Source organism: Filicampus tigris, chromosome 17 (assembly GCF_054856515.1).
Source record: "Filicampus tigris isolate MCC_2025a chromosome 17, RoL_Ftig_1.0, whole genome shotgun sequence".
NCBI lineage: Eukaryota > Metazoa > Chordata > Actinopteri > Syngnathiformes > Syngnathidae > Filicampus > Filicampus tigris.
The window spans coordinates 6,314,561-6,328,177 of NC_141233.1; the positions used below are offsets into that span (position 1 = coordinate 6,314,561).

General features: G+C 41.9%; 1 protein-coding gene across 5 annotated transcripts in view; it reads left to right on the forward strand.

Moving 5' to 3' along the window:
- Positions 1 to 13,617, forward strand: part of rapgef6 (Rap guanine nucleotide exchange factor (GEF) 6) — a 64,566-nt gene that overhangs the window by 5,472 nt on the left and 45,477 nt on the right. For all 5 annotated transcript variants that reach the window (XM_086013475.1, XM_086013473.1, XM_086013474.1 and 2 more), the window contains exons 2-4: positions 5,149 to 5,219; positions 6,493 to 6,549; positions 7,075 to 7,158. In XM_086013475.1, coding sequence (XP_085869601.1) covers positions 5,149 to 5,219; positions 6,493 to 6,549; positions 7,075 to 7,158 — 212 coding nt within the window. The remainder of the gene's footprint in view (positions 1 to 5,148; positions 5,220 to 6,492; positions 6,550 to 7,074; positions 7,159 to 13,617) is intronic.

Consider the following 13,617-nt stretch of genomic DNA (forward strand, 5'->3'; position numbering starts at 1 on the left):
AATAGAAAATAAACAATAATTTTAAATTGCAATGTTGTCACACCACGAGCTAAGTGGCTGCTAACAGGACAAAGATCCCAGATTTTTTTTTTTTTTTTTTTTGCTAAATGCCCTTCATTGACGTCTACTGCCTTGGCCTCGTCAGATCGCACACAGCCGTGAAACATCCTCCTGCCACTTCATTCATTCCAGCATAAAAGTAATCTAAAATTACACCGGGGGTCATAGTTTCCACTGGAGTGCGTGTGGCGTGTGTATTTTGCGCGGTTTGGCGGGTGACGCGGCCGCTTTCCAGGCCCGGTTGCCGGCCGTCCCTTCCCCGGATGCAAAGGGTTTCTTGGTGACTGTTTCACACTTTTTCTTGATGATGTCCAGCTAGCACACCCAACTTCCAGGGTATGGAAATTGTACACATTTCCCGTATTTCTTTCCACGCGTCTGCTTTTGTGGTACTTTTTTAAGCGATTTGCCGGCCGATCGCCCTCATGTGTCTTCAATTACACTGCCTCACCGGGCGGCCACCGAGCGATGTTTGGGTCTGTCTGTGTGTGTGTGTGAGAGCTTTGTTGCTAAGAATAGCGCCTTTGTACGGCCCGGAGAGGGGATTTAGCTCTAAGTGCTACAAGTGCTCTTGTAACCTCATTGATGCTGCCTGTGATAAGGTCCCCCTTGACTCAAAAGATGCCAGACTCTTGAGTGTCATAAAGAACTTTATAGAAGGACCAAGTGCAAGTTGCATCAGTGGGCTGCAGTACAAATTGAAAGTAAACTTGGATATTCCAACTTTTGTTGCGAAGAATCACATTTTAGAACTTTCGACAAGGACAAAATGCTTTGCTGCCTCAACAGGCTGTGGTAGAAATAAAAATCAAACGTGCAAAGAGCAAGTTCAGAATCTAAGCCTTTATTGCACAAAATTACAGGAGCATGTACCTTGCTGCCTCAACAGGCTGTGGCAATAATACAACATAAACATGAAAGACAGCAAGATGATGTCCTGACTCTATGTATTCTGTTTATTTGTCCTTGCTTTTACTGTTTGGGTGTGTATGCGTGTGTGTGTGTGTGTGGTGGGGGGGCTTGACGGTCTATTAGGACGAAATGTTTTTCTGCCTTAAAGGACTGTGGAGGAAATTAAAAGTAAATGTGATTTGCGTAACAACAGGTTTGAGAGCTTTTTGGAATTAGCAAGTACTTTACTACGAGAACCTAAAGTAAACGTGAAGAGAACAAGACAATGTCCTAACTTAATTGCAGACAAAAGTGTGTTTTAAAACTTTCTTGATGGACCACCTATCTTGGTGCCTCGATGGGCTGCAACAGAATTTAAAACTAAACCCGAAGAGGACAAGGTCGTTTTCAAACTTCATTGCACAAAATCTTGTTTTGGGGCTTTGTAGAACTGGAAATGGATCTCCTGTGGATGTATGGATTTAGAGCTTTCTATTAGGACCCAGTATGTTGCTGCCTTAACGGGTTGCAGTAGAAATTGAAAGTAGATGTGAAGCAAAGAATATGTTGCAGAAAAAACAAAACTGTTTTTTTGCTCCTGCCTTGAACAGGAAAATTGTAATCACTTGCGTCTGATTTTATAAAACAATGGTACTACTTGGAAAGACTAAGTGCAACTTACCTCGATGGGCTGCGGTAGCAATTGAAAGAAGAGATCAAGGCAATTTTGTTTGTACTTTCTAGAAGGACCACATATAGTGCTGCGGTCTGTGGCTCGTTGTCCTTAATGAACACTTAATTTTGCTTTCTCATTTAGCATTCACCTGCTATACAGACCTGTTGAAACGCACTGCTCGGGCTTGTTTGTCCTCAGCCAAGTGCGACGTTGACCCGAAGCCCGGAGGAGTCGGAGGTTTATGTAAATGTTGAGGGTCAGCTATGCGGCCGAGATGTTTGTTCAGCCATTTTGAAGGGGCGCGCTGTTTCTTATATCCACAATAGCCTCTGTGTCAGCAGAATGCCGGCATATTCCTCGACGCTTAAGTGGCCAGCAAAGCTCCGGGTATGTCCCACAAACCTCCCCCAAAAGTCTTAAAAGTGTCCAACAAATCTCGCCAAAAATCTGTTGTCCTCAAAGTGTCCAAAATGCGTTTCGAAACATCACCTAAAAAAATTTGAGTTGGTTTGAACCACTGCTACACTCGACTTGATGCCATTTAAAAAGGCATCATGTTGGGATCATTTTATTTGCATAAAAATAATTCAAGATAGTTTGGCCACACTCTCCTTTTTTCTTCTTAATGTATTGTCGGGGTATCGGATCGGGACTCGTTAACATCAGATTCTGTGGAAAAAAAAAATATGATCAGATTAAGGATATCTATCCCTAGTCGCAAAAGTCAAATGTCCTCAAACCAAGTGTTCAGACCTCTTAAAACTGTTAGCCAAAAAAGAAAAGTTAGCTAAAATACCTCAGTGTCAACATTTCTTTCACATTGATGGCTTTGAATCCAGCTCGGGAACAGAAGGCATCCTTTCAATGCCGAACATCAGAAATGCGTGGCGTGGGCGTCCATGGCGACAAGTGGCTTTTTGTGCGAGTGCCAGTGACGCACATAAAAAGTCCTCCACTAGCGTAGCATTTAGTGTGGGCCAAAACAAAGATTGGATTCCACTTCGGGGAAAAGGTCATAGTAGTTTAATTGGACTTTTTTTTGGCAGCTGCTTTCAGCTTCGTCTTGGTGGCTTGAGAGTGTCACTTTTTTGTCTGCCAGCAGGTGGCAGCATCATTGCAGCCATGCTCCTCACACACATGCAACACAGACACTGAAGACTTCACAAGTGTTTTTGTTCCACAAATAGCGACAACTTCAATTGATCCTATTTGGGGGAATGAAAAAGTGTTTTTGACACATTAAAGCTGCTTCCTGCTTGACACAGACTACCAACCAGAAGCTGCAAATTCCTTTCTAACATGCTTTCTGGAACGGATGAGGGCTTTTGCTGCCTCAATGGGCTGTGGTAGAAATTCAAAGACAACCGGAAGAGACATGCTATGTCCCAACTAAAAACTAAAAACATGTTTTAGTACATTCTGGAAAAAGCAAAGACTGCTGCTGCAATGGCCTGCGGTAGAAAAAAAGTTGCTTTCTGGAAATACCAAGTATTTTGCTGCCTCAATGCGCTCCAATAGAAATCCAAAGCCAACCAGAAGAGAGTGAGAGAATTTTGTAACCCACATTGTAAAAAGTTATTTAAAAAAAATACTCAAAGTATGAACCATTCTGCCTCGACAGGCTGCGGTAGAAATGTAAAGGTCCTAACTTTACTGCAGAATAATTACATTTCTCAGAAGACCAAGAATTGTGCTGACTCAATGGACTGCGGTACAAATTCAAAGTAAATTTGAAGTGAGGGAGCAGGGAAAATAATTTTTCAACACTTTCTGGAAGGACCAATTACTTTAATGCCTTAACAGGTTGTGGTAAAAATTGAAAAAGGCCCTACGTTTACTACAGGTGAAACTCTCTCAAAGGATCATTCCTTTGAATTTCTACCGCAGCCCGTTTGGACAGCAAAGTCAACTTGTTTTATGGAAACAACGATTGCTGCATCTTTTTCTAGTATTTTCAAGAAAGACCAACTCCATTGCTGCAGTGGAAATTGAAAGTGTGAAAGAGGCCACAGTAGGAGGCAGTGGCGCAATCGGAGGCCCCCTTGTCACATGTGAAAGCGGCTTGCCTCGGCCGCGAGCTGACAACACGACGGGGGTGCTTACTGCAGCACTTGATTGTGCTCACTAACCCACTTAATGCAAATCAATACGCTGCCATGGACCCGCTACCACGTACCTCGAAAATTCAGCCACCGGAGCCAGTTTCGCTTAGCGTCATGAAATTTAAAAGACATGCTTATCACGAGTAGACCCACAAAAAAGTCTCAAGACGCGATGACTGAAAAGACACAGCAAGTCAACCATTTTGATTTTGAAGTCTGCTATTTTTGGGTCGTTTTGGAGTTTGATGACATAAAACCAAGTAGCGCTCTCCATTTTGCTCCAGTTTTTTCAAGACACGATTAATCGACAAAAATCAATTAAGTGTACTGCTGTCGGCTGTGCCGGAACGCTGGCTGCCACTTATCTGCTCCGCGGCCGCATTCTGTCAGCCTCTTAGCCCTTTGACAAGTGGCCTTGATCGAGCGCTATTTCGGGAGCGCGACGGGTGGGTGCTGTCACCGGCATGTCGGCATCAATGAGGCGAACGCCATTCACGTGTCAGGACGTGGGGCTCACTTACCTGTGCGCTTGGTAAATATTCACACAGCTTCCAAGCATTGAGACAAACACGTGGATAAGAAAACGTCAGAAAATGTAATAATAAAAAATAAAAAAAAGCTTCTTATACCACATCTGTCCGTTTGTTAAAGCTTTGGCTATTGACTCTATAAAGGCCCTGATACACCAAACGAAGCGTCGTTGCGTCTTTAAGCGCCGTCTGATTGGTGTAGTGGCCACCGTCGTAGTGTCGTAACCCGTCTGTAAGCGTCTTGGGGGCGTTTACGCATGTTGAATCGGCGTCGCCAGTCGTGACATTTGGTCACTCTGATTGGCTGTTAGCTAGCAAATCAGCGCGCGGAGCACCAACGTGAAGTGACAAATGCGGAAAAACAGTGAGCATGCCTCCGCTGCCTTAATCTTCAAGAGCGAGGGTTGACAATGTAAGTATTTCACAATACCGTGTCAAGAACGTGATGGTTTACTTCGCGTGGGAGTTCATCGTGAGCGAAGAATAGAGCCGAATGCATTGTTTACGTTGTTATAATCAGCCCCCAGCCAACATCTTTCCGGTTGGAGTTTTCTAACAATGGGAAATGGTGTCTACCGCCGCCGATGGTATGGAAGGGTATTACATCTTATGCATGCGCAGAAGGTGCTTTTGTACTTTATGTACAGCACATTGTATGCAGCTATGATTGTTTTGTAAGTGCTCTATAAATAAAGTTGTTGGGATTTTTTTACTTCATATTTTTATATTTCATTAGCTTAATAGCAGAGTTGCCCAAGTCGTATTTGAACATACTGTAGAATCAATTTTTCTATATTCCAAAATCCCACCGTTTAGCATGTTAAAACATGAAATTGATGGGTTTTTTTTGAACATATATAATATTTATTTTTTTCTTCCTGCCTTTCAGGACCTTCACACCATCTACTGCCACCTGTACCACATGGATGTCCTCTCTCACCTCAGGGAGCACCAGCTAAGGTCCGCGCACTAACACACAATGCTAAAATGCTAACTGTGGCCGCTATTCTTCAATAACACCACAAAAAAACATTTACATTATCAATAGTCATGGAATGTATGCACTGATTTAGCTGTGGATTTCCTCTAAAATGTTTTCATTCACTTTTTTCATCATTCTTTATTTATTTATTTATTTGATTAAACAATTGGTTAACATGTTATAAACAATCAAATACAAAAACATTTTGGATATTGGATAATAATTTGATGTGAAAGTTTTCATTATTAAGTAATTGGCACATGGATCTGTCCTTTTTAAAGAATCAAACGACCTTGAACACAAAATTATCTACACCCGTGCGTTAGATGCGACTTTTCTCTGAGTTATTGCTTACTTTATGTTGATGGATCACATGGCAAACAGGTTTTCCAGCGTTCGAGTATGCTCGACATGTCTGGAATGTTCCCTCAGCTGCTGTCAGGTGACAGTGACAACAATTGATAATAATTATAAACAATATCTAGTAATTCTCCCTCCACCGCTGGGTTTTCGTTCTGCAATATTTGAAATACCATATTTAAATACTCCTTATGCGTGTTTTATAGCATTTATGGTACTTATTTTTATGGTCTGTAAACACACTTAAAATAATCCAAACACATGAAATACTGCATATTGACAGAGCAAGAGCAACACAAAAATATTGTACAAACTCTGTAACAGTGTACCGATCCATATGCGTTTACAGCAAACAAACCTATTTTTTGCCAAAGAAACAAACTTAACTTATCATCTCACACTATACGACAATAATCATGTCCAATGACGTATAATATCAAATGAACCTGGAGCCGTCGCTTTTTGTAGGTGTAAAAAGCAGGATTGAAGAGGATTTGACATTCAGTAATCTTCGGCAAAAACGAAACTGAGCTGAAATACTTTCTGCTTTCATTCTTGTTTCAAATTTACAGTCAAACAAAGTAGTCTGCCGCCATCTATTGGTCGACCGTGGAATTACACCAGAAATAAACGGGAGGCACGACAAAATAGTTACAAACTATACAAAAAATACATTTTCTAAATAGCCGGACCGCGAAACCGGAACCCGCGATGGAGAGGGATTACTGTATTCTGAACAATCCGAAATGGCGTGATTGGTAACCGATCGATTTGAAGCCAGGTTGATATTACAATAGTCACTTGGTAATAGAAAAAGACAAGGTGTGAAGGCTGGACTAGTGTGGTGCTTGAATGCAATGTGTGTTTGTGTGTTTTTTCGCCCTCTCTCAGGTCCATGTGCACCTCGGCCAGGTACGAGAGACACGAGGCCAATCACATCCTCTTCTAGTGAGTACTCCAGCGTTTCAAGTTAGAGTTTCAAACTAAGGTTAGGGTATCAAGTATCAAGCATTCTAAATTGGGTTTCAAGGCTGGATTTGGGTTTCAAGTTAGCGTTTCAAAGTCGGCTTGGGGTTTTAAATGGAGTTTTATGGTTTCAAATCAAGTCGGTGTTTCAAATGAGAGGTTTCAACAAGGTTTAGGGTTTCAAAGTAAGGTTCCAAGCTAGTTGGTTAGGGTTTGAAGTCAGCGTTTAAGATTTGGGTTTCAAGCCAAGATTGGGGTTGTGGTTTCAAACAAGGGTTAGGGTTTCAAAGTAGGGTTTCAAGACACGGTTATGGTTTGGAACCAGAGTTTCAAACCAGGTTTACAGTTTTGAAAATTCGGGCAAGGTTTGGGGTTAATTTGGGATTATGGTTTCAAAGAAGGGTTTTAAACTGAGGAAAAGCCATGAAACAGAAGTTGCAGCTCATGCGTCATGTGTAAAAAGAAGTTAAGCAAGGTCTTCTTCTTCTTGTTCTTCTTCTTGTGCAGTCCCGACAGCATCGCCAGCTGTTGGTACGTCCTGCTCTCTGGATCAGTCTTTGTCAAGGAGCACATGTACCTGGCCAGGTGCTGGTACGTGTACATCAGCACACACATGCACGCACACACACACTCAGACTGCGGTGTGCACATCCCTGGGGATGCGCTGTCGTAAAAATGTTTTTTTCCCCCACAAAATTAAAAAGGTTCAATGGGAACAGTTGTCTCTAAAATATTATAAAAATATAATAAATACAAGAAAACACAACATTTTGTTTTAAATTTATTTAATAAAAATTGATGGATGAATGGATGGACAATTTAATAAAAACAAATACAATCCCATGACACCGCTCAAAATAATATAATATAATAATAATAATATAATAGTTAATAATAGTTAAAGCCGCCCCTGCCCCCCCGAAAAATCATTAAAAAAAAAATCATTGTATCCCAAAGCTCCAGAAATGCCCCGCAAATGTAATTAAAATTAGAATTTAGAATTAGAAGAATTCAAATGTGAAACATTTCAGATTTAATTAAAAAAAAACAACAACCGTGCACTAAATTGTCCAATTAATAAAGAATATGGTACCCCTAATCCTCGGTACCACCAAAGATTTTTTTACATAAAACATTTTTTTTTGCAATTTACAATTTATTAAAAAAAGATTACCCCAAATCTGCCAATCTTCTAGTACAACATAATTTTTAAAATAATTAATTATGTATTTTTTATTTTATTTTATTTTTTTTAGAGACGATGAAGCATTGATTTACTTTAGTTAAGCTTGCTAAATGAGCGCCACATACTGTCGCGTGTGTGTGTGTGTGTGTGTGGGGGTGGGTGTGTGTGTGTGTGTATGTGTGCATGGTTGGCAATAGTTGTGTGGGGGAGGTTTTCGGACATGCAAAATAACCGGAGGGTGTGTGTTGGTTAGTGCTCACAGCGGGGGGTGTAAGAGCAGGTCAGAATGTATAGTGTGTGTGCGCGTGTGTGTGTGCGTATGTGCGCGTTTGTGCGTGTGTGTGGAATGTGTAGACACGGGTGGAACAGTGGCCGGCCATGTGTTCCTGTGCAGCCTGCCCGCCTGGAGCCTGCCATCACATCAGGCAGGAAATGAGCAACACACACACACACACACACGCACGGACACACACATGCAAAAGGCAGCCGACAGACAGACCAGTATCGAGCGGGACACAGCGCACTCACACGCACACACTCCTCCCTCCTAAACTTTTGGCGGCGTAACTTTTGGATCCCTTCTTTTTCCCCGCCTTTGTGGATAACATGCTGGATTTCCGTTCACTTCCATTGAATCCCGACAAGCGGATCTGTAAAATTCCCGGTTAGTGAGCTTCAAACTTTTGTTTTTTCCGCCGTTTCCTCCCCCCCCTTCTCCGTGAGCTGTTTCAAAACTCCCTCTTTTCTCCTTCCCCCAGCATGTTCTTTATCCCTCATCTGTATTGAGCTCCCTGTTTAGATCCCAAACTCACACACACAAATACAGTAAGTAGCCATGTATTATCAATATGTAAGTCCACCAACTACGCTGACATTCCCAAAAAGTGGGAATGTTCTTCCTTGTTCCCAACAAAACATTAACATGGTTAATGAGTAGTATGGAAATACAATGGGAACGTCACATTGTTGTTTTGCAAATGACTCCTGAAGTTAGTGTGTGCGTGTTCTTCCTTTGTTTCTATTGCCTTTTCTGCTTGGTCCTGGTAACCTTGGAAACGGTGGTCGACCCACAGCTCCGTTTGGATTGAGCTGGTGACCCCGCCTCACCCCGCAGAAAATGCTGTCTACTCTGCTCTTGTAGATTATTCCAGTTTTGAGATTTGAACAGTGCTTGCTTGACTCTTAAAGTCTGCTATTTTGGCCCAGTGTGAGTGACCACTAAAAATAATACACCGTCAAAAAAAGTCAATTTGAAGCTTTAATTAGCTCTTAATCAGAAACGAGCGGGACTCTTTAATAGAAATAATCCACAGAGTAAGAAAAAAAAAAAGTCCAGATGACATCTTCAATAGTTGTCTTTTTTTCTCAACATGGTTGCACTCGGTTTCAGTGCGTGCGTGTGTGTGTGTGAGGGGGGTGGTGGGGAGCGTTGGTTTCCTTGCTGCTTGTCACGGTTTATTGCCCCGTGGCACTGCAGCTGTCAGTGGACCTGTCAGCCCCCGTCCACTCGCCTCCCCAGCTCCCCTTCCTACCCCCACACTTGTTTCTAAAAAGCGGGGCTGAAAGATGGGTGGCGGCACAGAAAATCGTCACCTGCCAAAATCTGGCACTTTCAACGCTCTACACGGGCAAAGTGGTTTTGGGGACAATAGTTGTCTGTTTATGCACTTGATGGCTGAAGTAGTGACTAGAAAAGGTTCTCAGTCTTGTGGACTCCATATCAACAATCGTTAGCGTCCCAGCTGGGTTCGAAGATGTGATGTCATTGACTCGACTTGTTTGCTGCCTAAACGGGCAGCCAGAGTAATTGAAAGTACACTAATTCAAGATTGATGGCTTAAGATTGGTGTGCCCCGTTAGGTTCTATTCGACTAAAATTGACAGCTGGTTGTATGGAACTATTCGGTGCTTTCCAAAAGAGACAGCGAAAAAAAAAATAGTCTGCTCTTGTTTCAGTTTCGGGAGCTATGAGAGGTTTAGATTTAAAAAGTGAGTCATCAGACTTGGTCGCCATCGATACATCCACACATAATGATCAAAACGAGAATGTTTCACAATTCAGCATCGGCCATTTGTCGAGTTCATGAGGTTCAAATTTGGTAGCAATCAGGCAAAATCTTTTGAAGGACCCTTTGAAATGGACAAAGCGCCTCGCAAATTGCTGCTTTAAATCAAAATGGCTGACTTTCTGTGTCTTCCCTAGACTTTTTTTTGTGGGTCCACCCTTTGATGGACATGTCTACCAAATTTCATGTGGCAAAGTCAAACTGGATTTGGGGGCTGAATCTTCAAACATTTTTCATCAGCTTCTTCAAAAGACATTAGCTATGAGAGTTGTGTTTTATGGTAAGTCATGAAATTTTGCCACCATGTGCTACCAACACTCAATGACAAAAACCCAAATGGTTCGCATTTTTTGCGGCTCCCATCTGTCTATAACTGTAGTTCAAATTTGGTGGCATTTGGACAAGTTCGTCTTTGAAGAACCACTGGAAAAGTGAGCCAAAAACATCCGCTTCAAACCGAAATGCCAGACTCGCTGTGCCTTTTTAGACATGGCTTTTTGCGACTTTTTGTGGGCCTACTCATGAACGACTTGTCTACCAATTTTCATACTGCTGAGTGAGTGTGGGGGCTGAATTTCCCAAAAATGTTTATGTGAGTCATCAAGGCTCGCCATAATGCTCTGCCCACACTCGGTGATGAATACTCGAGATTCTCACAATTTGGCGTCATCCGTCTGTCCAGTATACAAAGTTTGTAAACAACCGGACAAAAACAAAGGCACTAGGACAGGGGTCACCAAGTCCTCAAGGGCACTTATCCTCCATGTTTTCCATCTCTCCCCGCTGCAACACACCTGATTGAAATGATCAGCTCATCAGCAAGCTTTTCAGAAGCTTGACAACGATACAGATTATTTTAAACAGGTGTGTTGCAGCGGGGAGAGATGGGGAAACATGCAGGATAGTGCCCTTGAGGACCGGACTTGGTGACCCTTGTCCTAGGATGAGTTGACCACAATCTGTCACTCACCAGGCCGACAACTTCTGCAAGCTCTGACATTCTCGCCTCGCTGGAGTGATCAGACATCTGTCACCAGCCGGCCCGACCTCCACGAGGAGGGGCTCGCCGGCAATTCCCGAGTCCTGGGAGACTGCAGCCGTTGCTGGCTTAGCCTCCGTGTCGCTCCTGGGTGGTCACCGTAACTTTTAGCCGAGGGTTTCCCCACACGGGTGCTTGAGTTTGAATGCGCATCTCATTGGTCGGTAGGGAAGACGACGCCTTCAGGCGGTGTCAGGAACGTTCACGCTCAACCAGTGGGGGGAATTTTTCAAATACCAAACTGGACAAAAAGGTCTCCTAATTGACTTGGAATGTAACTCGGTTTTAGGTTACACAGGTTAGACTTTAATATGTTGCACTCAAGCCAGGAGCGTTAGTAGGTAGCCAGGTGAAAACAAAATACAAAGAATTTGAAACTAAACATCGTACATTTTGGTGAGCTTCGCATCAGTTTGTAGTTTTCTGGAAACAGGCAAAGAATTTGAATTAAAATTAGAATCTTTCAAATGCTTACTACCAGGTATGTACAGTTTTTTTCACGCAACACTAAGCAAAACTCAATGTGTTGCTGCTGAGTTCTATGATTGTTTTGCCATACTCAAGCCTCGTGTCAGTTTGTAGCCTGCTGAAAACAATGAATTTGCCTTTACGAGATTTTCGTATATTTTTGCAGAGACTTCAAAGTACGTGTTGTGCTTTCCTCACAAAACTACACAAAAAAATGGTCTTGCCAGTAATTTTGACTCGTCACGTGGTATACACTGTCTTAGCGTCAGTTTGTAGATTTTGCCTTGTCTTGTAATTTCAATTGTTCATGTGCAGTATGTACGCCTAGCAGCTACACATACACGTTTTGCTCTTTTTCAGGCAAAACTACTCTAAAAAAACGTGTTGCTGGTAATTTTGATTGTTCGGGTCATAGCCTGTTGAAAACAAACAAAAAAAGAGAAAAAATATCCTTTGGTGCGGATCCAAATTAGGACTGTTGTTTATTGGCGGAGCTTTGAGCTCCACATTGAGGTTCACTGCCATGTAGGTCCAGTTTCCCAGTAGCTGCGGAGAAGACGGAATGTGGAACTATTTAAAGAGACAAGACCATGCGCATGGGTGGGCGGAAAAGTGTCCGCTCGTAATCTGACCGAGTCGGCCGTCCCCATGGCTCCGCACACGTCCGTAATTAAAAGCAGCCGCCCGCACGCTTCCTTAAACAATGAATGCGGTGTCGCCACTTTGGCTCGCCAAAGGCAGCGTGGCACGTGCGCGCAATCTGTTCGCAGGGAATCCTCAGATCACTCATGGATGGAGAGGCGGGAAAACCAGCGGCGTGTTTCGAATTAGTTTAGCCAGGTGGCGACATGCCGTTTTTGTTTGTTTGTTTTTTTAGGATGTGAACAAATTGCACATTGTGTTTAACCCACCCCTGGAGCCCCTCGTGATAGGCGTCTTTGGAGTCACCCTTGAAAACCTGACATTTTCGCCACCTACAAAATAATTTCTATCTCAGCCCCTGTAACAGATAGAAACATAATTCCAAAAGAATTTGAGAGCTTGGACATGTGGCTTTCACACAGGCCCAAGTTTATTGATCTTTACTGTTTCAATCAAAGATGCAAGCGAAGCACTATTTTTAATTTTAAAAAATCAAGTGGTAATTACTAGGGGTGTTACAGTACGCTAAATAACATTTAGGTTTAGTCCGTTTTTTTGGAAACTTCGGTTTGGTATATTTTCGGTACAAAAACAGATTTTTTTTTTTTTTTTTTAAATATGCATATTTTGAAAAGATGACAAGTAGACGGTACATTTTTTAGAAAAAAGAAACCATTTGGGTCATATTCTAAGAAATGACACCAGAATAAAAAATACACTTTTTTAAAAATGTGTGTTTACCTACTTCCAGGTCAGTTTAGCAGCTAGCCTAGCCTAGCCTCTAATGCGCGGCTGTTTGAGAGACGACAGTACGCCAGAGACGGAGAAACCGTGCTTAATATCAAAAACTGATTTTAGGTCTTTGTATTACAAGCAAATTTCAAAGCAATTCCATTAAACCCACGCACGGCTGAAAACGCTCCCTTTGTTGCTTTTGTTTACCCGGAAAATGACCCGTAAGTACATAAACACGCATTTTTAAAAAATGCGTTCCCTCGCAAAAAACTGCGTTATCTCGAAATTTTTACGAGGGAATGCAAACTTTGCTAGGGAATGCAAAGTTTTTGCGAGGAAACCCAAACTTTTTTTTTTTTTTTTACTTCCATGTCACCTTAGGGGCTCCGTAGCTAAGAGAATGAGAATTGGATTGAAAATGAAAATGATGTATACGCTCTCCCGGCTTTAAAGGGAGAAACACGCATCAGCGCTCCCGGCTTTAGTGGTAGGAACGCGGTTATGTGCTCTTGTCCTAAATGGGTTAAGAGATAATTATCTTACTAGAATGAAGTCAAAAAAAGTCTTATTTTATGAGAACAAAATGAAGTCTTTTTTTTTTTTTTTTTCGAGAAAAGAATTGGAATTTTATTCGGCGGACACAGTTTACAAATATTAAAAATCATATACAGGTATATCATAGTTTTGCTAAGAAAAAAAGTTGTTGTTTTTGTGGGTAAGATTTTTAGATTAAAAATGAAAAAAATATCTTTTCGAAGAAAAAGTTTTTTTTAAGAAAAAAATATTTTAAGTAGTACTCTTACAAGAATTATATTTTCCATTTGAGTCTGGTTCTATTGCATAGTTGAGACTGGATTCACCATGTTTTTAAGTACAGTATCATTTTGACTACATAAAAACGGAAATTTCTCGAC